The following is a 22,516-nucleotide window of genomic DNA, read 5'->3' as shown; positions in this document are numbered from 1 at the left end:
TATCCAGAGCGACTTACAAATATTTGTATGTCTGTGTCCAGTATGGAGGTAGTTTCACAAGCCAATGCTAACTAGTGTTAGCGCAATGACTGGAATCCTATGGGTGCTAGTACCCATAGACTTCCAGTCATTGCGCTAACGCTAGTTCGCATTGGATCCCAAAACTACCTCTAACTTCCTTCATACTGGACACAGAGACATAAACATGGGTTCCACATGTTCCCATGTACCCCTTTTTTAAGATTAGTTTTAAAAAATCCTATTTTAAGAAGATACATTTTAGAAAAAGGCCGGGTTTATCCATTTCTGATGAACCAAGAATAAATAGGACCCAGAGTTTTCCCTAGTCATGAGACATTACTGTCCTGACCCTAACCATAGTCTAGGGATAGACATTTCCCATTCACCATTCCAGGGTGGAGATGTGTTTCAGATGAGCGGCGACTCTCTACTGCCAGATTGTTAGGCGTTCTCCCTCCAGCACATTTCCTCAGTATCAGGATACATTCCTAATAAGGGCAGAACCCCAGAATGCCTGTTTGGTTCCATTACAGCTCAGGGAGGAAATATCAACTTCATTGAAGGGAGACTGGGACTACCTCATGTTCTCTTGAGGGTCTTTGCCACTTTCTCTCTCCTCCTCTCTCCCTCCCTCCTTCCCTCCATTGTCTCTCTCACCCCCTTTTCTTCTCTTTCAATTTAAGGGCTTTATTGGCATGGGAAACATATGTTAACATTGCCAAAGCAAGTGAAGTAGATAATAAACAAAAGTGAAATAAACAACAAACATGAACAGTAAACATTACACTTAGAAGTTCCAAAAGAATAAAGACATTTAAAATGTCATTATGTCTATCTATATACAGTGTTGTAACAATGTGCAAATAGTTAAAGTACAAAAGGGGAAAAAAATAAATAAATAAACATAAATACGGGTTGTATTTACAATGGAGTTTGTAAATACTGGTTGCCCTTTTCTTGTGGCAACAGGTCATAGATCTTGCTGCTGCGATGGCACACTGGTATTTCACCCAGTAGATATGGGAGTTTATCAAAATTGGGTTTGTTTTCAAATTCTTTGTGGATCTGTGTAATCTGAGGGAAATATGTGTCTCTAATATGGTCATACATTTGGCAGGAGGTTAGGAAGTGCAGCTCAGTTTCCACCTCTTTTTGTGGGCAGTGAGCACATACTGTAGCCTGTCTTCTCTTGAGAGCCATGTCTGCTCTTGAAAGCCAGTACCCTGTGTGACTATCTTTCTCTCTCACACACACACACACCTCTCAGAAATGCATCTCCTTGGCTGAGCCTCTTGTACGTTTGACCCTGTATGGAGTGTCTGTGGGTCTTCACAGTGTATGGTGGCTTAGCAACCACTCCTCACCTACTAAATTGTAACGGGGACAGGAAAGCTAAATGTCATGGCAAACACATGGCATGAGGTAGCTAACTCTGCTAGCCAGCCAGACCCTCAAATTACAATGGAAGACATAGCACACCTGTCTAAGATTCTTCTTCCTCTAAATTTGTATGCAGTATGTCAGGAAAAGCTGTCATCCAGGAAATATGTAATGCTTTCATTTACAGAGAGGTTATTGAATATCAATACAGATGCCCTTGGTATCTACAGGAAGACAATAGCATCACCTTCATCATCCTCCTCATTAGCACACAGAGGAGGCCCAACGGCAGGGTCTTATCATCGTCAGTTTACGGAAGGAAAGTGTCATGATTTCTTGCTAGCCATGCCAAGAGAGAGGTCTGTGTTACCTCTCATTAACTGTGTCACCAGTGCTTGTTTACAACTAAGTGAGATGTGACTGGGAATACAGATATCTGTTGGTCACAGAAACTTTTTTTTTAAGTAGGGGCATGGATCAGAAAACCAGTCAGTATCTGGTATGACCACCATTTGCCATATGCAGCTCGACACATCTCCTTCACATAGAGTTGATCAGGTTGTTGATTGTGGCCTGTGGAATGTTGTCCCACTCCACTGGAACATGACATTTTCAGCTTCAAGGAATTGTGTACAGATCCTTGGGGACATGGGGCCGTGCATTATCATGCTAAAACGTGAGGTTATGGCGGCAGATGAATTGCATGACAATGGCCCTCATCACGGTATCTCTCTGCATTCAAATTGCCATCGATAAAATGCAATTGTGTTTGTCGTCCGTAGCTTATGCCTGCCCATACCATAACCCCACTGCCACCATGGGGCACTCTGTTCACAATGTTGACATCAGCAAACCACTCATCCACACGACGACATACACGCTGTCTGCCATCTGCCTGGTACAGTTGAAACTGGGATTCATCTGTGAAGTGCACACTTCTCCAGCGTGCCAGTGGCTATCGAAGGTGAACATTTGCCCACTGAAGTCGGTTACAACGCTGAACTGCAGTCAAGTCAAGACCCTGGTGAGGACGACGAGCACACAAATGAGCTTCCCTAAGACGGTTTCTGACAGTTTCATCAACTGTCCGGGTGGCTGGTCTCAGATGATCCCTCAGGTGAAGAAGCCATATGTGAAGGTCCTGGGCTGGCGTACTGCCAAATTGGTTGCACGTACTGGTTACACGCACTGCCAAATTCTCTAAAACGACATTGGAGGCTGTTTATGGTAGAGAAATTAACATTCAATTCTCTGGCAGCAGCTCTGGTGGAAATTCCTGCAGTCAGCATGCCAATTCCACACTCCCTCAAAACTTCTGTTGTGTGATAAAACTGCACATTTTAGAGTAGCCTTTTATTGTACCCAGCACAAGGTGCACCTATGTAATGATCATACTGTTTAATCAGCTAATTTGATATGCCACACCTGTGAGGTGGATGGATTATCTTGGCCCAGGAGAAATGTTCAATAACAGGGATGTAAACAAATTTGTGCACAAAATTTGAGAGAAATAAGCTTTATCTGCGTATGGAACATTTCTGGGATCTTTTATTTCAGCTCATGAAACATGGGACCAACACTTTACATGTTGCGTTTATATTTTTGTTCAGTGTAAATTGAGTCCAGGTCTCTCTGGATACTTTAGCTTTTTAGCTTATTACATTTTTTTGTAGATCCTTACAATAGCTGAGCTCCCAGCCAAGCCTCCTGCCATGCCCTTGAGACAGCTAATCCTACAGGACCTGGCAGCGCGGCTGGCAGCCCAACCAGGAGCCCTTCCAGCAGGGTAACAGAACCACTGGGAGAGGGGTGTGAACCCCCCTGGGATTTCCCATCCATAAATGCCAATAGTAAAGCCAAGCCATTTCTATCAATGTTGACAGTATTATGCTTTTGATATGACTGAAAGAATAGAGAATATGGTTATTCTTATGTCGTTGATACAGTACCTGACATGATAGAACGTGTGTGGTTCCATTGTATCCTGAATAATATTTACTTGTGTTATACCTTTGTAGTAATACAGCTGTTCAGGCTGGAGGAGAGGTAAGCAAGGATACACCTACTGTATCTACTTAGGCTGAGTGTGTCTCATCTTGTTGCAATCTCTCTCAGCAAAATATATTTCTTACCAAAGATGGAGGTGCTTATGCACTGGGGAATACCCGCATGCATCCTGTATGGTTAACATAAATGACATAGAGATGGCAAACTGTTCATCCTTAATTCGTTTTTTGGACAGCACAAGTCATCCTCCTAATGAGGGCATTAAATCTATCTATGTAATGAAGAAAGCATAGGGCTAGTGCTAAACCAAGAGATGCAGGCCGTACTAAAACATTACAAACTTCTATTGAGTTTCTTGATTCATATACATGTTCTCAAAGAGTAGCTTATTGCGCTTTGTGAAGCAGAGGCCCTTTTGAATGCAACAGTATTGCTTCCAGTACCTCCAGTGTTAGCCAGTGAGAACCTATTAGCTACAGCTTGTAAATTCTTGGCTGAGGTCATTGTTGATATGAACGGAGAGGTTTGGATCATATCCTGCTGTTTTTTTCTGAGCTCCACTCGCTTTTGAGGAGCGTCAACGACGCGTCTGGTATATCCACGCTAAAAACCTTGCCGTTATCCACGCTAAAAACCTTGCCGTTGGACGCATCGGTGTGGAGATAGGTGAGTCAAATGCCATATTTAGAGAATTAAAAAACTATCTAAAACCTAGTGAAAATATGTTATAATGGTTGAATAAAGTTTTTCTTTGACTGGGAAAAGTTCAGTGGACCGACTGTTGTGCGTAAAAGATGAACTTGTTTTGTTATAACATATATTTCTTTACTCCGGTTGTCTATGACATGAGTAAATGTTTGAATTTAATTTGTTGTCAGTTTTTGTAACATTTTGGTTTTGGGTCCATGCAAAAAACATTAGACACAATGTGCATGTGCATTTTGGTCATTGAATGCTGGTTTACAGAATCAAATTCCTTGTAGTGGGCAGCATAGCGGTGAAGCAGTTTAAGAGGTCTGATAAGGAGGGCTGGAATTTTAATAGTCAGTGATATAAAGTCATTTCCCTTCCCTGGAGGCATGTGCTGTTATTTATTCGTAGTGCATTTTAGCCTATTGGCAATCATTCATCACAAGTATTATTTGTAAAGTAGCTGCTGCAGTACATTTTGTTGACCAAATATTTATAGATTTTCAAAGTTCAGATGAAACCAAGGATTTATAAGTGTCTATATGCATATGGGGAGTGTGTGACTTGGTAATCTACTGTAGCCTATGTGGCCAGATTGTAATGGTTTAGAATGAGCAGTTTAGTAAATTACATTTACTAATGATTATTATTCCAAGTTTCATAGTTTTACTGACATAAGGAAAAATGATTCACTGAAAAACTTTTTTTATAGACAGATTATTAGGTTCTGTACATGCATGATGTCATCGATTCAATCAAACCCTGAAACCAGGTTTCTGGCAAAAGTAAAAAGCAGCATTTGTCTACCTCAGGCAAAGTATTGTTTACAATGGGACACAAAAAGAAACTGGACTGCAAATAATGCTGTTTTGGACATATCCTGTAGTTTAAATGTGGAAACCCGTTTTAATTGAATAGGGCCCTGAGCCCATGTCAAAATCATCAATGCTCAACAATACTATCATAATAGTAGCCTACATTTCCCCAGTGGGTTATTCAAGCTCAGCCCAAAAACCCTCTAGGAAACACACAGTACAATAGGTTCCCCTCAGCCCTGCTACACTTTACTGGTTTGGCCAGCTGCCAAGTCAAATGTATGATGTCATTTTCTCCCAGCAGCAGCAGCATCAGAACACACTGGGTGGCTCCTCCTCCTCTACTGTGACTGGCTCTCATTGCTACAATGATGTCACCATTTTAATCAATAAAATACCCCCAAAAATTATCTTTGGATTGGGTTTAGCGCCCATAGCTTTTCAGAATATGGTAGATAAATTATATGGTACTTTACTGTACAGTCCTTGTTTCTAATCAGACTCATTGATGAAGTGCCATTTGTTTGTAAAATGAGCATTTGTGCCTTCATGAAGAATTTGTTCATGTAAAGTTTAGTCTTATCAACCAGTCGCATAAGCCTGACACACCAGCAATAGCAGCAGGACCCAATGTTCACAGACAGGATGCCCATTGGAACACAATGTGACATGTTAGATCAGTGGGCTCAGTTACTGGAGGACCTTGTGTTTCCTGTATGGCCCATATCAGTTACTGGACAAGGACCACCATTAGACTCAACCAAATCATGAGAAAACAAAAAGATAATTACTTGACACATTGGAAAGAATTAACAAAACAAGTGAGCAAACTAGAATGCTATTTGGTCCTAAACAGAGAGTACACAGTGTCAGAATACCTGACCACCGTGACTGACCCAAAATTAAGGAAAGCTTTGACTATGTACAGACTCAGTGAGCATAGCCTTGCTATTCAGAAAGGCCGCCGTAGGCAGACCTGGCTTTCAAGAGAAGACAGGCTATGTGCACACTGCCCACAAAATGAGGTGGAAACTGAGCTGCACTTCCTAATCTTCTGTCAAATGTATGACCATATTAGAGACACATATTTCCCTCAGATTGCACAGACCCACAGAGAATTAAAAAACAAATCAAATTTTGATAAACTCCCGACTAACCGGTGCCTGTATATAGCCTCTCTACTGTTATAGCCTCGCTACTGTTATAGCCTCTCTACTGTATATAGCCTCTCTACTGTATATAGCCTCTCTACTGTTATAGCCTCGCTACTGTTATAGCCTCTCTACTGTATATAGCCTCTCTACTGTTATAGCCTCTCTACTGTATATAGCCTCGCTACTGTTATAGCCTCTCTACTGTTATAGCCTCGCTACTGTTATTTTTCATTGTCTTTTTACTGTTGTTTTAATTTTTTTACTTACCTATTGTTCACCTAATACCTTTTTTGCACTGTTGGTTAGAGCCTGTAAGTAAGCATTTCACTGTACGGTCTACGCCTGTTGTATTCGGCGCACGTGACAAATAAACTTTGATTTGATTTGATATCTACTGGGTGAAATACCACAGTGTTTAATCACAGCAGCAATATTTATGACCTGTTACCACAAGAAAAGGGCAACCAGTGAAGAACAAACAACATTGTAAATACAACCCATATTTATGTTTATTTATTTTCCCTTTTGTACTTGAACTATTTTCATATCGTGACAACACTGTATATAGATATAATATGACATTTTAAATGTCTTTATTCTTTTGGAACTTTTGTGAGTGTAATGTTTACTGTTCATTTTTTATTGTTTATTTCACTTGTGTTTATTATCTATTTCACTTGCTTTGGCAATGTAAACATATGTTTCCCATGCCAATAAAGCCCCTTAAATTGAATTGAATTAAGAGAAAGAGAGGTAGAGAGAGGTAGAGGTAAAGAGAGAGAGAGAGGTAAAGAGGTCGAGAAAGAGAGAGCTCATAACCCTCTCCCAGACCAGATCTGCCTCTTTCCCATTAGCTGTGTGTCACTCTTCAAACCCTAAACTGATGTAATCATGATTCTCCGTTCCATGACTGTGAATGTAACCATATTATGCAATTTGGGGTCTCACCACTTTTTAAGTGTGTTCTGCTGGCTTATAAGGACCGATGAAGTCAGTGGGAAACTCACACCTATTGAACATGTGTCTGTCCTTCTTTACGTGCTCTTTCCATTGTCCTATCTTGTCAACTTGACATATATATTGTGGACAGACTTCTCCATCCCTACGAACCGAGCAGACTGAGCTATTGGAGCAGTTGACCTTTGCAGAGTTCCAGAGAGCTGTGAATCATGCAGAAGCAAAGGGAGCTTGAAGTGTTGGCCTGCCCACCGTGAAGTCTTAATCAATGTGTGTGTGTGTGTGTGTGTGTCTGAATTCTGCATCATGGGAGAAGAAGTTTGGGGGCTGTTGAATGGAAAAGGACACACATACAGTAATCCCCCCACGTACCCCACCTTTTTTGGTGCCCTGCTGTCCTTGATGGACACACACACACACACCTCTGTGCGTGACTACAAGTCATTCCTGAATTGAGTGTTGTGGATATTCTGTCAGTCTACACCTCACAACTCTCCCCGTACCTCTGTTGTTGCTAGGTAATGTGTGTTGATGTACAGTAGTGCCGTGGCTGTGTCACTGTCTCCCTGTGTGTGGTGGTGAGTCAGTAATACTTTAGTACTCCCCTGACAGAGATAAGATGGCCCTATCACTACCCTATCCACTGCCCGGGACCAGGAACAGATGGTGACTGAGTCACAACCGAATTCAGAGAGAACAGGACCAGGAACAGATCGTGACTGAGTCACAACAGAACTCAGAGAGACACACAGAGGGATCATTATGAGAATTGAACCTTTGGAAAACCTGTCCTTTTGTTTCTTGCTGGGTTATAACAACCATCCTTTAACTCATATATCATGATCAGAGGCTGGCATCTGTTGGTCGGAAAATGTGTAATTGACAAGTCAAACACCAGATGAATAATGCCTGTTTCCAATGGACCTCAGTGATATATCTGTCTGTCTCACAGGGAACAGCGCTATGGTGATCTTAGGCTGTGTCAGTACACTAGTCTGCACAGTAGAAGAGGTGGAGGCATGTTCTAATGACACAGCCATTCCTGCGTCTGGTCAGAAAGTCCACTCCAGGCGTCCTATTTAATCCCCCTGGTAACATGAGCAATAAGACTCTGTCTGGTTAGATATGTGATGTTAATGCACAGAGTTTTTACATTTTTTATTTATTTTACCTTTATTTAACTAGGCAAGTCAGTTAAGACATTCATTTTCTGCGGCAGGACAGTTTAACTGCCGTTCAGGGGCGAACCTTTGTACTAGTCGATGCTCAACCACTAGGCTACCCGCGCCCCACATTATCCATCACCCCCACCACCACTACAGAACTGCTGCCAGGATTTCCTCCCAACAGCCTCTTTGATCTCTCCTAGAGAGAGTAGAGATTGAGGCCACACCCCAGAGTGAGGAACACTCCATCGACACACATTGCATCTCATTTGTGTGGGAAATAGCTTTCCATGCACTAGAACTCTGGATGTATTGAGACTTTAAAGAGTCCCCATCTCTGTTGGACAGGCTGACACACTGCAACATGACACAATAGATTACAAAGATAGGAAACTGAAGGTAGTCAATTTTCCTACAGTATGTGTCACGTCTGTATGGCTTTTGGCTAACTAACCAAGTACATCTTGTAGTTGGAAAAGCTCTTTGTGGTTCTGGTGAGGTTAGTTTTTGCTGATGGAGCCAGGGTGAGTGTGTGGTGCTATTTCTGTCTTGTATAGGGCAGGACCTAAGGGACTTGCAGGTGGGCGTGCGTTCCTCTGCTATTGTCTACCAGGATAATAGGCACAGTCTCATCAGCAATACCTGCAAATGAACCTGTCACACCGCTGTCAACATTACACACATGCATGTGCACATGGATAAGCATGGACACACGCACATTCACACACAAACACAAATACTGATTAATATTGTTGTACAGTACTAAACCATAGACAGCTTTAAAGCTTTAATCAACAAAACAACTGCCTGTTCCAGACAGAGGGAGAGAGAGGGAGAGACAAATGAAGAAAATAACTAATGGAGGCTGTACAAGGCAGAAAGGGGAGGTGTGGGGGATGGGTGTACAGATGTAGGATTTTAATTTGATCACCCTGTTGCAGGAACACCTTCCTAATATTGAGTTGCACCCTCTTTTGCCCTCAGAACAGCCTCAATTCGTTGGGGCATGGACTCCACAAGGTGTCGAAAGCGTTCCACAGGGATGCTAGCCCATGTTGACTCCAATGCTTCCCACAGTTGTGTCAAGTTGGCTGGATGTCCTTGATACACACAGGAAACGGTTGAGCGTTAAACACCCAGCAGCGTTGCAGTTCTTGACACACTCTAACCGGTGCGCCAGACACATACTACCCATACCCCATTCAAAGGCACTTAAATCTTTTGTCTTGCCCAGTCTGAATGGCACACACACACAATCCATGGCTCAATGGTCTCAAGGCTTAAAAACTCTTCTTTAACCTGTCTCCTCCCCTTAATCTACACTGATTGAAGTGGATTTAACAAGTGACATCAATAAGGGATCATAGTTTTCACCTGGATTCACCTGGTCAGTCTATGTCATGGAAAGAACAGGTGTTCCTAATGGTTTGTACACTCAGTGTATGCGATCATACAAAAAATGTGAAATTATTATGTTTTAGTCAAATGTTATGTCTGTTTGGAATTCTTGCGTTCAATTTACAGTCTACAAATGATTAGTAATTATGTTCCGGCCCCAAAGACCATCCGCTCAAGAAAAAAAACGTCCCGTGGCTGAGTCTAGTTGATGATCCCTGGTGTTACAAATGTCATCTTCGCTACTTTCAATGAAATATTTTTGCTGAGAGCCACTGAGGTCACAGAGGTATTCAACAGTGAAAAACGAAGTGCTTGAATATGTATTATCCGCATGTGCCTTGAATAACCTTGGCTGGGATCGCTTTAGGACATAGTTTTGAGCAAACATCATTGAGTTATGGGAGTACAGACAGACACAGACACACACACACATATACTGTAGACACACACACAGGCACACACAGGCAGACGCAACATGGGCAGGCACACACACACACACACACACACACACACACACACACACACACACACACACACACACACACACACACACACACACACACACACACACACACACACACACACACACACACACACACACAGGCAGACGCAACATGGGCACGCACACACACACACATTTGTTCATATTTCCTATAAAGCCTTCCACCATGTTCTAAGTGTTTATGGTAATATAAAGTGTTACTAAATAAACAAACCATAAATTAAGGTTTGATTGACACTCAGCCTGTTTGCACAATGCCTTTCACTGAGTAATGACATCAACAAGCTGGTCGGTTGCAGTGCTTCAGTGCTTGATATTAATCCATTCATGTACTGCAAACACATTCTACACACTAACAAACAAATATCATAGGGGTAGTGGGGGTATACTATCGGTTGTCCCTCGTGGTCCTCATTCCAGAGCGTTGGAATCCCTCTTCCCCTCCCCTACACTCTATTCTTTTGATGCATATCCTAAAATGGAATGGTTCATGGTTGGGTTTGTGTGTGGGGTTAGGGGGTGTGGGTGAGGGGGTGTGGGGTGTCGGGGTGAGGGGCAGCTGTTAGCCTCAGGGCGTGGATCAGAGGGGGTGTATATATAGCCTATACCTTGGTGGGATGTGTGGATCACCCTGTGTGGATGCTACTCTCTCCTCCGATCCTTGTCTCTGTCTTTACCTCTCTTACCTGGACCTAAACATGGCTTACAGACTTTCAGGTAAATAATTGTGATAGATGATTTTATTCCATTACTGATACCTAGTGCTGGAATAGTGGTGGTGGTTTGGGGAGATTTTCTCAAGTCCGGTCGGAGACTGACTGGTGGGTTGTGGGAAGTTCCTCTTGGGTCTTGGTTAGAAACATGGGTTTGTTTAGTGGGTCAGAATTGAAAACATTTTGGGAACCTGAAGTACTTTATCTGATTATTGATTTTTTTTCTGGTGGAAGGAAGGAAAACTAAGGTCTTGTGACACAACAGAGGGAGCAAAAAGGTCCATAGAGGTAGAAAGAAGTTGAATGTGTTTTTGGGGAGAAAAGTGATAGTTTGACCTTTTTCAAGGCAATGCTATTTACAGCAGGATTAATGCACTTCATGGAAGTTAAGTCCTTGGGACAGCATCATTTAGGCTGTCAGTAGTGAATCAAAGATGTTTCATTTAATATTGATTTGGTACATTATGAGTCAGACAGAGTTATCACATGGTAGATACTAACATTTGATCTGCCTAACCTCCATAACTCTCTCTTTGGGAGCCATTTGGCTTTGATCTGCCATCAGTGAGAGATGAGAGCCAGGCTCCCTGGCACCAGCTATGCGATTGGCGGAAGCTGAAGGGCTTAGCGTTTAATTACTCTGCCCTTTTATTAGGAATCTAGACCCATAATGGTCACGGTGGCACAGTGGCACCCACAGTGTCCTCAAAAGTCACTTCTCTGAGTTTGTGGGCCTAGATCAAATCAAACATTTATTTGTCACTTGCTGAATACAACAGGTGTAGACCTGATTGTGAATTGCTTACTTATGAGCCCTTTCCCAACAGTGCAGAGTTAAAAAGTAAGAAAAATTTGCTCAATTAAAAAGGAAATAGTAACACAATCAAATAACAATAACGAGGCTGTATACAAGGAGTACCGGTACGGAGTCAATGTACACGGATATGTGGTAGTTGAGCTAATTGAGGTAATATGTACATAGGGGTAAAAGTGACTAGGTAATCATGATAGATAATAAACAGAGTAGCAGCAGCGTATGTGAAGAGAGTGAAAGAGTGTGAAACTGTGTCTATGTGTGAGTGTGGCATCAATATGCATGTGTGTGTTTTGTGTGAGCATATGTAGTGTGTGTGTTAAAGTGTCAGTGTAGTATGTGTGAGTGTGTGGGTAGAGTCCAGTGAGTGTGCATAGAGCCAGTGCAAAAAAGGGCGTCAATGCAAATAGCTGGGTGGCCATTTGATGAACTGTTCAGGAGTCTTATGGCTTGGGGGTAGAAGCTGTTCTGGAGCCTTTTGGTGCCAGACTTGGCACTCCGGTACCATTTGCTGTGCGGTAGCAGAGAGAACAGTCTCTAACTTGGGTGGCTGGAGTCTGACCATTTTTAGGGCCTTCCTCTGACACCACCTGGTATAGAAGTCCTGGATGGCAGGAAGCTCGGCCCCAGTGATGTCCCTGCCACAAGTGCACAGTGCTTATACACTCAGAATGGAATGCATGGTTTACTCAGTTTTAGATGGATTCGGGCTTCTGAGACTGTGATACCTTGCTACCCTACTCCCCATAATCAAGCCACTGATCCAATCCTGCAAGTTAGATTCTGTTGGACTGATCCTGGCTGGCTCGTACCACTGAGATAAGAATGGGGGTGACTCACCGGTGACTCAGTATAGGGGCTTAAGCCGGGCTGCCTCTTTTATCCCTCTGGCACAGCTGAAGACAAGTCTGTCTCTTTCCCCTGTTCCACACACCCATCCATCCTCACTGGACACTACAGCTGGGAGAGAGCACATACCACAGCGTCTGTAACTCATCCCATTCAGTTCACCACACACATCCCCAGACACCTCGAAGAGCACCAATTGGCTTTCGTAAATATTTGCAGTGTTCCCATGGCTACCAGGATATAATGTCATTCCCTTGTTAGTGTTTCCCTCCATCACGCTCATTTGATTCAACTGGATTAAGATACTTGAGAACTCACAATAATATCTCATCTGTTGTGTCTCATAAATCACAGATATTTTCGTTCTGGCTCCCAAACGGCTAACCCCAGCATAGAGATACAGTTTGATTGACCTTTGGTAGTTTTGGTGTAATTTAGATGACCCAGATGAAACATAAGTCACTAAAAGGCTGAAAGAGCATAGTTCATTCCAGGGAGACCCAAGAGCACAAACATATAAACACACCAATCTCTTCCAGGAAACAGCTAGGTCTCTGCCCGTTGTGATGGGAATGTTGGTATGTTGATGAGAGGAGCAGGGGGGCGTTTTTGTTTACACTAACAGCCAACGAAACAACACTGCCAAAAAGGGCACAAAGGGGGAGAGAGGAGGAGTTGGTTGGATGGGGTGTGTTGTAGTGAGTGAGCCAGGCACTCTAAAAATATGGCCTAAACTTTCCAGCAAAGCCCCCGTGGGGCCGAGTCCGACATGGAGTGATGACTACATGCTAAAGCACTGTTCAGGACAGGCAGACATCTGTGGGCCATTTTGAGGCAGCCATTTTCCACTTCCCTCAGCTGTTTGGCATGCCGGTGCTAAGCCCCTCACCTGGCTGGTTCTGATTAGAGGACAGGACACATGCTGGGATACCAGCTTGAACATGTCTTCCTCTTAGCTTGGATGTTGGATTATGGAAAGGATTTTGTGCGTCTGGGTGCTCCATAGACAAGACCGTGTTTTGTCAATCAATACATGTGTGTTATGTCTGTGTGTGTGTGTGTCTGTGTGTTAGGGTCAGTGAGGACTTTTGGAATTACTCAGGGCAGGGTTGCAGATAGCTGAGGATCATCATAGTAGTATAAGAATATGATGAATAAGTCATTTAGGTATTACTCTCTCTTAGACCCACATGGACCATATTGAGATCTAGGGCTCTATTCAATCCGTATCGCGGAAGTCGGTAGTGGTTGACTCAATCAAAATGTAACCTACACTGCCTCCCTGTGGTGACTCTGAAACATCACATCCAGCTGAACCAGAGCCTCGACAGTTTACATACTTCCAGTCAATTAATCTCCAATGACATTTATTTATTTGTCAATCAATGAATTTGATGAGTAAATCATGTACACATGACTTGATCCCCAATAGTAAATGTGATTGTTGCGTGTGTTGGTACAGGGCCCAGGAGCTACGCTACTTCCACCATGACCGAACGCTTCGACTGTTACTACTGCCGTGACAACCTGCATGGGAAGAAGTATATTAAGAAGGATGAGAAGCACGTGTGTACAAAGTGCTTCGACAAGCTCTGCGCCAACACCTGCGCAGAATGCCGTCGCCCCATTGGGGCTGATGCCAAGGTGGGTATTGTGTGGATTGTCCTTGTGAGTGTGCGTGTTTGTGTGTGCCCTTCAATGTGTGAATGTGTTTGTGTTCAGTAGGCTGACTGGCTTCAGTTCATATGTCCAGATTAAGGCCAGTGTTTTCATATCTGTTCTTCCTGAATGAGCAGCAGCTTCCACAACATAACAGTCAACATTCAGTCACGGACACTTGTCTTATAGACACTATCATTACTGACTAACCCCGTAGGATCGTTTCACCATGGCTGTAGTCTGCCTGTATTGGCTGTCAGTCCTTCATGCTACGCTGCACTCAAATTCACTTAATCTCCAATGCTAATAACTCTTTCCAGATGGACATTCTCTGTTTTCTGGCAAACTCCTCTGAATACCGTAGCCGACAATTGATAGGGAAATGAGCCTCAGTTTAATGAGGTGTATGAAGCCCGTGTGTATTAATGTATCTTACTCTTGACCCTCTCCCCTCCTTCCTGTCCAGGAGCTGAACCATAAGAACCGCCACTGGCACGAGGACTGCTTCCGCTGTGCCAAGTGCTACAAGCCCCTGGCCAACGAGCCCTTCAGCGCCAGGGACGACGGCAAGATCATGTGTGGCAAGTGTGGCTCCCGCGAGGATGGAAACCGGTGCCAGGCCTGCTACAAGGTGGTCATGCCAGGTGGGCTTAACCATAACCACAATGCACTTCATCTTTTCTTTAAAGTGACCTAGTGCTGTGCACGTGGCTGCTGTTGACATTTTAAATTCCCACACTGTATGAAACCGTTTAAAAAAATTATATTCTTCTGTATCTTGCATTACCAGGAACCCAGAACGTGGAGTATAAGAAGAAGGTGTGGCATGAGGAGTGCTTCACCTGCTTTGAGTGCAAGCAGCCAATCCGCTCACAGAGCTTCCTGAACAAGGGCGATGACATCTACTGCGGCCCGTGCCATGACAAGAAGTTTGCCAAGAAATGCTTCCACTGCAAGCAGGTGAATAACAAAATGTTCCCCTTCACACACCCACATACAGAATTTAAAAAAAAATGATAGTAAATTTTGCTTCATTTTATCCTGCCATGTTATTTAATGTTAGGGACAGATATAAATGTACAGGGGGGGGGGGGTTGAGCTGGTCCAACTCAAGGTGTCATAAAAGAAATGCACCCTCCTCAAATTAAATATATTTTCACATGATCCTCCTCTTGTACTGTAAAATAAACTGAACATCCTTCCCATCATAGAATTAAATCTAAAGTATGTTTACTACCACAAATAACTGTAGTGAATTTGTGTTTATAAACGTGGATATTGACTTAGGGCTGCCACTTAGGGCTACAGGCCAGAAGGTTGATGGTTCACCGACCACCACAGATGAGCTCACTCTCCCTGCCTGTCATTACATTACGATCAAAGCTGGCTGCAGACAATGATCAGCTAGGGGGAAAATCTGATTTTCAACATTTTGATGCAATATTCATTATTACATCAAATATATGCAACACATTTTCCACCAACAGGTTTCTGTGCCAATGCCCCATACAACCAATAAACAAAGTATACCGACTTCAAGCATTTCAATATCATGGTTTGCGTTTTCAACACCACAATAAATAGACTATGTCAACAAACAGAAAATACATCCCTCCCTACATCCCTCCTTACGCAGTATCGAAGGCTTGGCTTGTATCTCCGAATGTCATTAAACTTTTTGTTTTGTAACAGATGTCCCTTTCCTTTCATCAATTGCCCCCCTGCACAGTTTGAATCTGATTTGTCAGTTAAAAAAATACATATATACACAAACATGTTAATAGTGGCCAGGATTGCACAATAAAGTCAGGGACCTATTTCCATTGTGGTCCCTATGTTTTACATAAATACATATACAATTACAGAGATACAGACACATTACAGAGATACAGACACATTACAGAGATACAGACTCACCTCCAGATGAGTATGAGGGGGGAGTTTAAGTTCAATTCTTACAAGCTTGTTTGGCTGGTAGCCTATTCTTTATTCTTAGTCTTTAGATGTTTGGGGCTGCTGGTGAACCATGATGTGCACGCATAATCAAAGTAACGCTGGACTAGCGCACTTGCCAGAGTCTTTAGGGTGTCTATAGCTAGGTTTACATCCAATTGTAGACAGATTGATGCGAATATTCTAAAATCTTCATAAAAACAATATGCCATTTCAGTTTCCTTTAGGAAAATTTGGCACCGGACATGACAGTGAAGATTTTAATTTACCGGACAATTGAGAAATTGAATGGACATCTATATGCATTCAGAGCCGACTTGGCGCAGGCAGCGCCATCAATAAACGAGGGATGCTAGCCAAATGAGCCACATTTACGTGTCCTTAAAGACGAGAACCAATTACAAAAGCACTATTCCTTGTGTTTCGATGTGTAGCATATGCAAAACTTCATAGCCTCTTTTTTTGGGGGGCTACTTTTCCAAAAACAATAATTGTCCACCTCACGGTTCAGCTGTCAGAGATTTGAGCACTAAATGCATCAGGACATTGCATGCAAAGGCCTAGGTGTCCACTGTTTGATATGAATATGATATACTCCAGAGAGAGATGCCGGCAGCATGCTACGACAACATGCTTTTCTTTATGTCAGATGGGTACTGCGTCTGCTCTACAGATTTTGACGTACACGAGGGTAATTCGTACATTTTCAATCAGAATATTTTGTATAAAGATAAGCATTATATTGTTAGATTATAGGAGTAACTCTGGTAGGCCTGAAACAGTCTTCCTCACCTCAATTTCAACTGTCGGAGTCAGTCTTCATATCATAGGCCTACAGTAGCTAAAGCTTAATGATAGCCACACCCTACCAAACCTTCACAAATGTTTCTAAACTTTATTAGGGTAATATCAAAAGTCAACCCATTTTTTTTATAGGAAAAATAAGAGCAGAAGAGCAAATGTAAACCAGGGAGAAAACACACTACCTTCCTGTGCCTCCCCAAAAAACACACTACCCTCCCGTGCCTCCCCAAAAAACACACTGCCCTCCCGTGCCGCCCCAAAAAACACACTGCCCTCCCGTGCCTCCCCAAAAAACACACTGTCCTCCCGTGCCGCCCCAAAAAACACAGTACCCTCCCGTGCCTCCCCAAAAAACACAGTACCCTCCCGTCCTCCCACAACACACTACCCTCCCCCCCCCAAAAAAACCACACTACCCTCCCGTGCCCCCACCAAAAACACATTACCCTCCCGTGCCTCCCCAAAAAACACACTACCCTCCCGTGCCCCCCCCAAAAACACACTACCCTCCCATGCCCCCCCCAAAAACACACACTACCCTCCCAGGCCCCCAAAAAACTACCCTCTCCAAAGCAAAAAATAAATAAAATTGACAACCCTCCCCTATTTTGGACCACCCCTCCCCCCAATACATTTCAATCTGTCCCTTATGACAGTGTAATTACAGTAGACCTAATTATAGTATTCTTAAGGTATAAGTTTAAGGAAATGCTTTCTGTTATTATTCATAGAGAGTAAGTCTGTCTTCCAATACAACTAACATGGTGGTGTTTCTCTCCCCTCAGCCCATCACTTCAGGTGGTATAAGCTACCAGGATCAGCCATGGCACTCTGAGTGCTTTGTGTGTCGTACCTGCCGTAAGAACCTGTCCGGAACCCGCTTCACCTCCCACGAAGAGCATGTCTACTGTGTAGACTGCTACAAGACCTCCGTTGCCAAGCAGTGCAACGGCTGCAAGAACCCCATCACAGGTCAGGCACCCACACATATAGTTTACATGAACATGTATGCCTGATATTGTATGGACAGATGCTGTTTTTATGATAAAGGATTTAATTATGTGATATTCTGTTTTGTTGAGATTATATTTTGACTGTGAGCGGCACTGGTCATCATATATCTGGCCCATTACTATGCTGACTGCTCCACATACTATCTCCCATAATATAGGGTTTGGCCATGGGACCAACGTGGTGAACTACGAGGGTCACTCCTGGCACGAATACTGCTTCAACTGCAAGAAATGCTCCCTCTCCCTGGCCAACAAGCGCTTTGTCATCAACGGAGAGAACATCTACTGCCCTGACTGTGCTAAGAAGCTGTGAGCACAGCCAGCCAAGGAGGCCAAAAAAGTTCTGTCTGTCATTCATGGTGGGGTGTTTTGACAGGGTCAGGAACATAAATTAGTGGCAACTAAATTTGAGAGGTCAATCCAAGGGTTAAAACTAGAGAGAAAGGTCAATTACCTGAGTGAATTTGAACAGCAGCCAAATAGGAATCTTGTTCCAGTGTTTTGTCATTGTTGAATACTAACACACGCCAACTGGTTTGCTTTTGTGGGCCTCCGATATGCAATACTAACAAGCTTGAACACTGCATAGCCATATTAGGGAATGCTATTTTCACTGCCTTACTGGAACAGTGCTTTGATGATACTAATATGGGGATTACATGTTACATGCTTCCCATTGCTTCTTGAATTATATACTAGCTTTACTAAATAAACCGGCCATGGCATCTCTGAAGTGATGTTTGCAGAGTGACGTATGAGGGTTTCACATATAACGAACGCTTCTTGTAATAATCAGTATGGACAAACTAGGTCTTCTGTAGGTATCAAGTGGTGTTATGAGATGGTAATCTAATCATGTACTCATACTGTAACTTTCTGACGTGGAGGGAAAGTTCGGGATGTGAATGCACATTATGATGGATCAATAAAGGCAAGCCATAAAATTGAGTATTTTCACTTGCTAGACAGAAATGACAAACGCCTACTTTTATTTAGCAAAACTTTATTTTAACAGTTCATATCTTCTCAGAACACTTTAGATATATTTACAAATATAATTTGTGGACATGGCTTGGGTTAGGGTCTGAAAAAGCTATTGATATTCACATTGTAGCCCTGGTCGGTTAGAATGATTGTCATGGCCGACGTAAGGACACGTGACACATTTGATTAGTTATTAATAACTATAAAATAAAAATACAGCCTATTCTCAATCTAAGGCATTCTATTCTACCGTCATAGCGACTGAATCATGAGATCAATTAAGAACAGTTAGCTCTGTATTCAGGCCCACAGATGCAGAAATGGATCGGAATAAAAAAAACATAACAGGACCTGGAACATTTCTGGTATTAAAGCAGCGACTCATGTATTGGCCCGATCTACAGTATCTGTGACTGGATGTGCCAGCGCCACTGCCATTAGCTAAGCACATGTAGACCTGACCGAGGAACAAGCGTGTCATATTGAACAAGTCTACAGCAATCCCCTGCACTTTGAAAAGATAAAAGGTAAGTCAAGCCAAGGAGGGGAGTTCATAAAAGGACTGGATGGGAGGAGACAGGAGAGGTTAGAGAAAACTTGATCTTTCCAGAATACCACACACATCTCTTTAACAGGCCTATACAGTAAAATTACTTCTTGGTGACAAGTCAACCCCGTGTAATTCATTTTAGAAAGCTTTTCAACCCTTTCAAGAAGTGGAAAACCTCCCACAGTGCAAAGTGTCTTATGTTGTGATGAATAATAAAACTGTTTGCACATGAAAACAAAAAAGGTTTCTCCTCAGAGAGAGAGAAGCATGTTAAATGATTAAGGGCTTGTTTGTTTAGTTAAAGTTACATTCTCAAAGCGAAGCTCATGGGTCTAAGTCAAGACATAAGGTATGTAAAATATAAAGCTATTTCAGAGAAACCTTCTGGTTTATTAACTGTGACAGAGTCAACAGGTTTATTATGAAGCAAAAAATAAGGTCCCCAAACCTCTCCGTTTGGACGATTCAAGCATAGGGAATTCAAGCTTCTCGACACAGATTTTAAGGAACCCATAAACGAGACAAGAACAAGACTGACCAAATCGCATTGGCGCCCATCTCCATCATTTAGCGGTAGACTCAAGCCGTCACACTGCTGCTATACAGAGTGGTGTGTGGCGCAGTAGTCAAGAGTCCATGTTAACCTTCCTATTGCAACCTTCAGACACCATATGCCTGCAAACATTCACACTATGTGATAAAGCACTAAAACATTTCCACCCCATTCCACCCGTCGGGAACCAAGGCAATGAAAGTCAGAACTTCACAAAATGCCCTCAATCAACATACACAGACATCTTCCCTCTACAGTATGAGGATCCCCTGCCCTAGGCTCAGAGTACTGGAGAACAGGAGGGTTTCCTGTAGCCTCCTGGGTAACACCAAAACCGGACCTGACTCAATTCCGCACCAACCCTTAGTCCCTATCCCTTGGCACTTGAGGTCATTTGTAAGTATTTGATAGGTATAAGCAATATAATAGCTTCACCTTGTGGAATCGTTGCCATATTGCTGACACCAATCCAATCTACTAAAGTGCCTAGTGGGTAGGAGACAGGGCATGATTTAGAACAGAGCATAGGGTAACAGCACTGACTACCCTGGCAAAGGGCACGAGTCTAACAGAACCAACATTTAAATAAAGTAACATCCATTCCCAGTACACCACCCCACCCACACAGACGCATTGGCCCAATACTGATTACATACATAATACAATAACACTTAAATATGAGTAAATATATTTTCATATACTGTATATAAACAGACGGCCAAATTATGACACAAATAATTGAAACAAACGTTTTTTTTTTCTTGCCAGGAGAAGTAACATAGAAGCTTAGTGGAGAAGCACTGGAATTTGTATGGAACGAGCTAGACAGACAGACAGCGAAAGTAGGAGACACCATACATCTACAGCCAGGTCAAAACTGTGTTTTAGCCCTAGAAAAAGGAACTTTGGGCGTCGTAAGAGAACTTCCAACCATTCAAGTTAGTTTCTGGACTAGTACACCTCTTAGAGAAAAGTCACGTAAAATGAAACTCATGGACCTCGTCTGACTGCAATTAACCAACATACACACACGTTAATCCGTTACGGGCTATAGCCATTCATATGTTAAGAGTATAAATTCATGCAGTCATTGCTGGGGGTCAAGTTATACCTCAGCGCTCAGGATGCAATTAAATTCAAATTTGATATGAGTTAGTTAAACATTAAGACTACATACATGTAAAAACATAACATGTCAAGATCTGAGGACATAAACCTAAAGACCAGGAACCGAAAGTTAACAGCCACAGTTCACAAATATTTACTAAATCACCAGCTTTGTCAAATTCCTACATCCTTCAGTTTGTAAATTTGAAATAGTAGGCAACCACCCTCAGCAGTGTCGGAAGAAACCGGGAGCATCCGGTTTTCAGGGGAAAAGCTGAGAAGAGGCGAAGCTTGAAAGCCGTATGCTTCTGGTTTCTTCCGGCCCCGCTCAGGCATTTATTTTATGCCTGCTACCTTAGGTTAGTAGGCAACAGTCATTTCATAAAACCATTTGTTTGATTCATAGACCTGAGTGCCCCCTAGCGGCCATAAGGAAAAGAGCAGGAGTGAGGGAGTGCTGGGAGATGGCAAGGGAAGGCGGAGGGGCTCTGACCAGCCCTTTGGGGGCATAGGGGAGAGGGGTAAACCATGGGAGAATAGGACCTGGAGAGTTTAAAGGAGAGCAAATCCAGAATTCAAGGTCGGATTACAATTTGGGTAGGATGGGATTAGTTACATAGGGCCGCTTCTGGTTTGGGAACCGGCAAGTCGTAACACACATTTGTGTAAATACTCCCTCATCCACTGGAGATACTTAGGGCTCATGTAGGCATACCCTGAGAGACTACAATACCCAGGTTCCCCAGCCCACCAATCAGAATGTGTTTTATCACATCTTGGGGGGGGGGGGGGGGTACTAGAGTTTCCTGACTCACTCATGACACGAGAAGTAATGAACTCATAGTGATCATATAGCAAAGTGTTATGTATATACATCCTGGAATATTCTCAAACCAGACTACCCCCCCTAAAACTAGACATGAGATAACAGCAATTACATTTAACGAAGACAACAAAATTAATAAATTACGTCGCACGCCCTGCACAACACTTAAACAACAGTATGAACAAAACAACATTAAAAATAACCAAGTGTCAACTGTTGTAAGTATGGGAGGATGAGAGCTCTTGAAGTGAACACATTGATGGAGGAATAGAGATTATCCCCTGAAGCTTTGTTTCTCTTTTTAGATTTTTTAAAAAGCGTTTTTCTTTTCATGTGGTAGGGGTGCAAAGTTAGCGTTCTGGGAGTCCCTGTCCCCCCTCTCACCCCCTGTGCTCTTCCTCTGGCTGAGGGCGGGTGTGTACGTGTGGAGAGGGTAAGGGGGTCTGGAGCTCAGCTGGACAGGAACTCTGGAAGTGCAATATTCACAAGCCTCTGAAGGGAGAGCGCAGCCTCACATCTCTAGAGAGAGAAAGAGGGACACAAAGAGAACAAGGGTCAATATTTGATATCCACAAAGCTATTCACTTTTCTATACAACATG

At 42.9% G+C, this 22,516-nt stretch overlaps 2 protein-coding genes across 20 annotated transcripts in view; one reads left to right on the top strand and one right to left on the bottom strand.

Moving 5' to 3' along the window:
• Window positions 1-3,918: 3,918 nt before the first annotated feature.
• LOC139581332 (four and a half LIM domains protein 1-like) lies at window positions 3,919-18,839 on the top strand. 2 transcript variants are annotated; one of them, XM_071410969.1, is made up of 6 exons: window positions 3,919-4,074; window positions 13,929-14,110; window positions 14,592-14,769; window positions 14,916-15,085; window positions 17,668-17,854; window positions 18,054-18,839. In XM_071410969.1, the coding sequence occupies exons 2-6, from the start codon at window positions 13,955-13,957 to the stop codon at window positions 18,206-18,208; spliced, it is 846 nt and encodes a 281-aa protein (XP_071267070.1). In that variant the 5' UTR covers window positions 3,919-4,074; window positions 13,929-13,954; the 3' UTR covers window positions 18,209-18,839. The 2 variants fall into 2 exon arrangements, with proteins under 2 accessions (XP_071267070.1, XP_071267069.1); XM_071410968.1 differs by lacking the exon at window positions 3,919-4,074 and adding an exon at window positions 10,627-10,807.
• A 42-nt stretch (window positions 18,840-18,881) lies between these two features.
• LOC139581330 (ensconsin-like) overlaps window positions 18,882-22,516 on the bottom strand; it is a 64,496-nt gene continuing 60,861 nt past the window's right edge. For all 18 annotated transcript variants that reach the window (XM_071410950.1, XM_071410951.1, XM_071410955.1 and 15 more), the window contains one exon: window positions 18,882-22,434. In XM_071410950.1, coding sequence (XP_071267051.1) covers window positions 22,427-22,434 — 8 coding nt within the window. In that variant the 3' untranslated portion in view covers window positions 18,882-22,426. The remainder of the gene's footprint in view (window positions 22,435-22,516) is intronic.

This window comes from Salvelinus alpinus, chromosome 7 (genome assembly GCF_045679555.1).
Source record: "Salvelinus alpinus chromosome 7, SLU_Salpinus.1, whole genome shotgun sequence".
Lineage (NCBI taxonomy): Eukaryota > Metazoa > Chordata > Actinopteri > Salmoniformes > Salmonidae > Salvelinus > Salvelinus alpinus.
Note: the sequence above shows the minus strand (reverse complement) of the source record. Positions and strands in the feature narration are given on the sequence as shown.

Excerpts from the sequence above, each read along its gene's own strand:
- LOC139581332 (XM_071410968.1), top strand. The coding sequence starts at position 10,708 with ATGTGTGGATCACCCTGTGTGGATGCTACTCTCTCCTCCGATCCTTGT. Across the intron at positions 14,111-14,591 it reads CCATTGGGGCTGATGCCAAG|GAGCTGAACCATAAGAACCG; the intron begins GTGGGTATTGTG and ends CTTCCTGTCCAG. Across the intron at positions 15,086-17,667 it reads AATGCTTCCACTGCAAGCAG|CCCATCACTTCAGGTGGTAT; the intron begins GTGAATAACAAA and ends CTCTCCCCTCAG.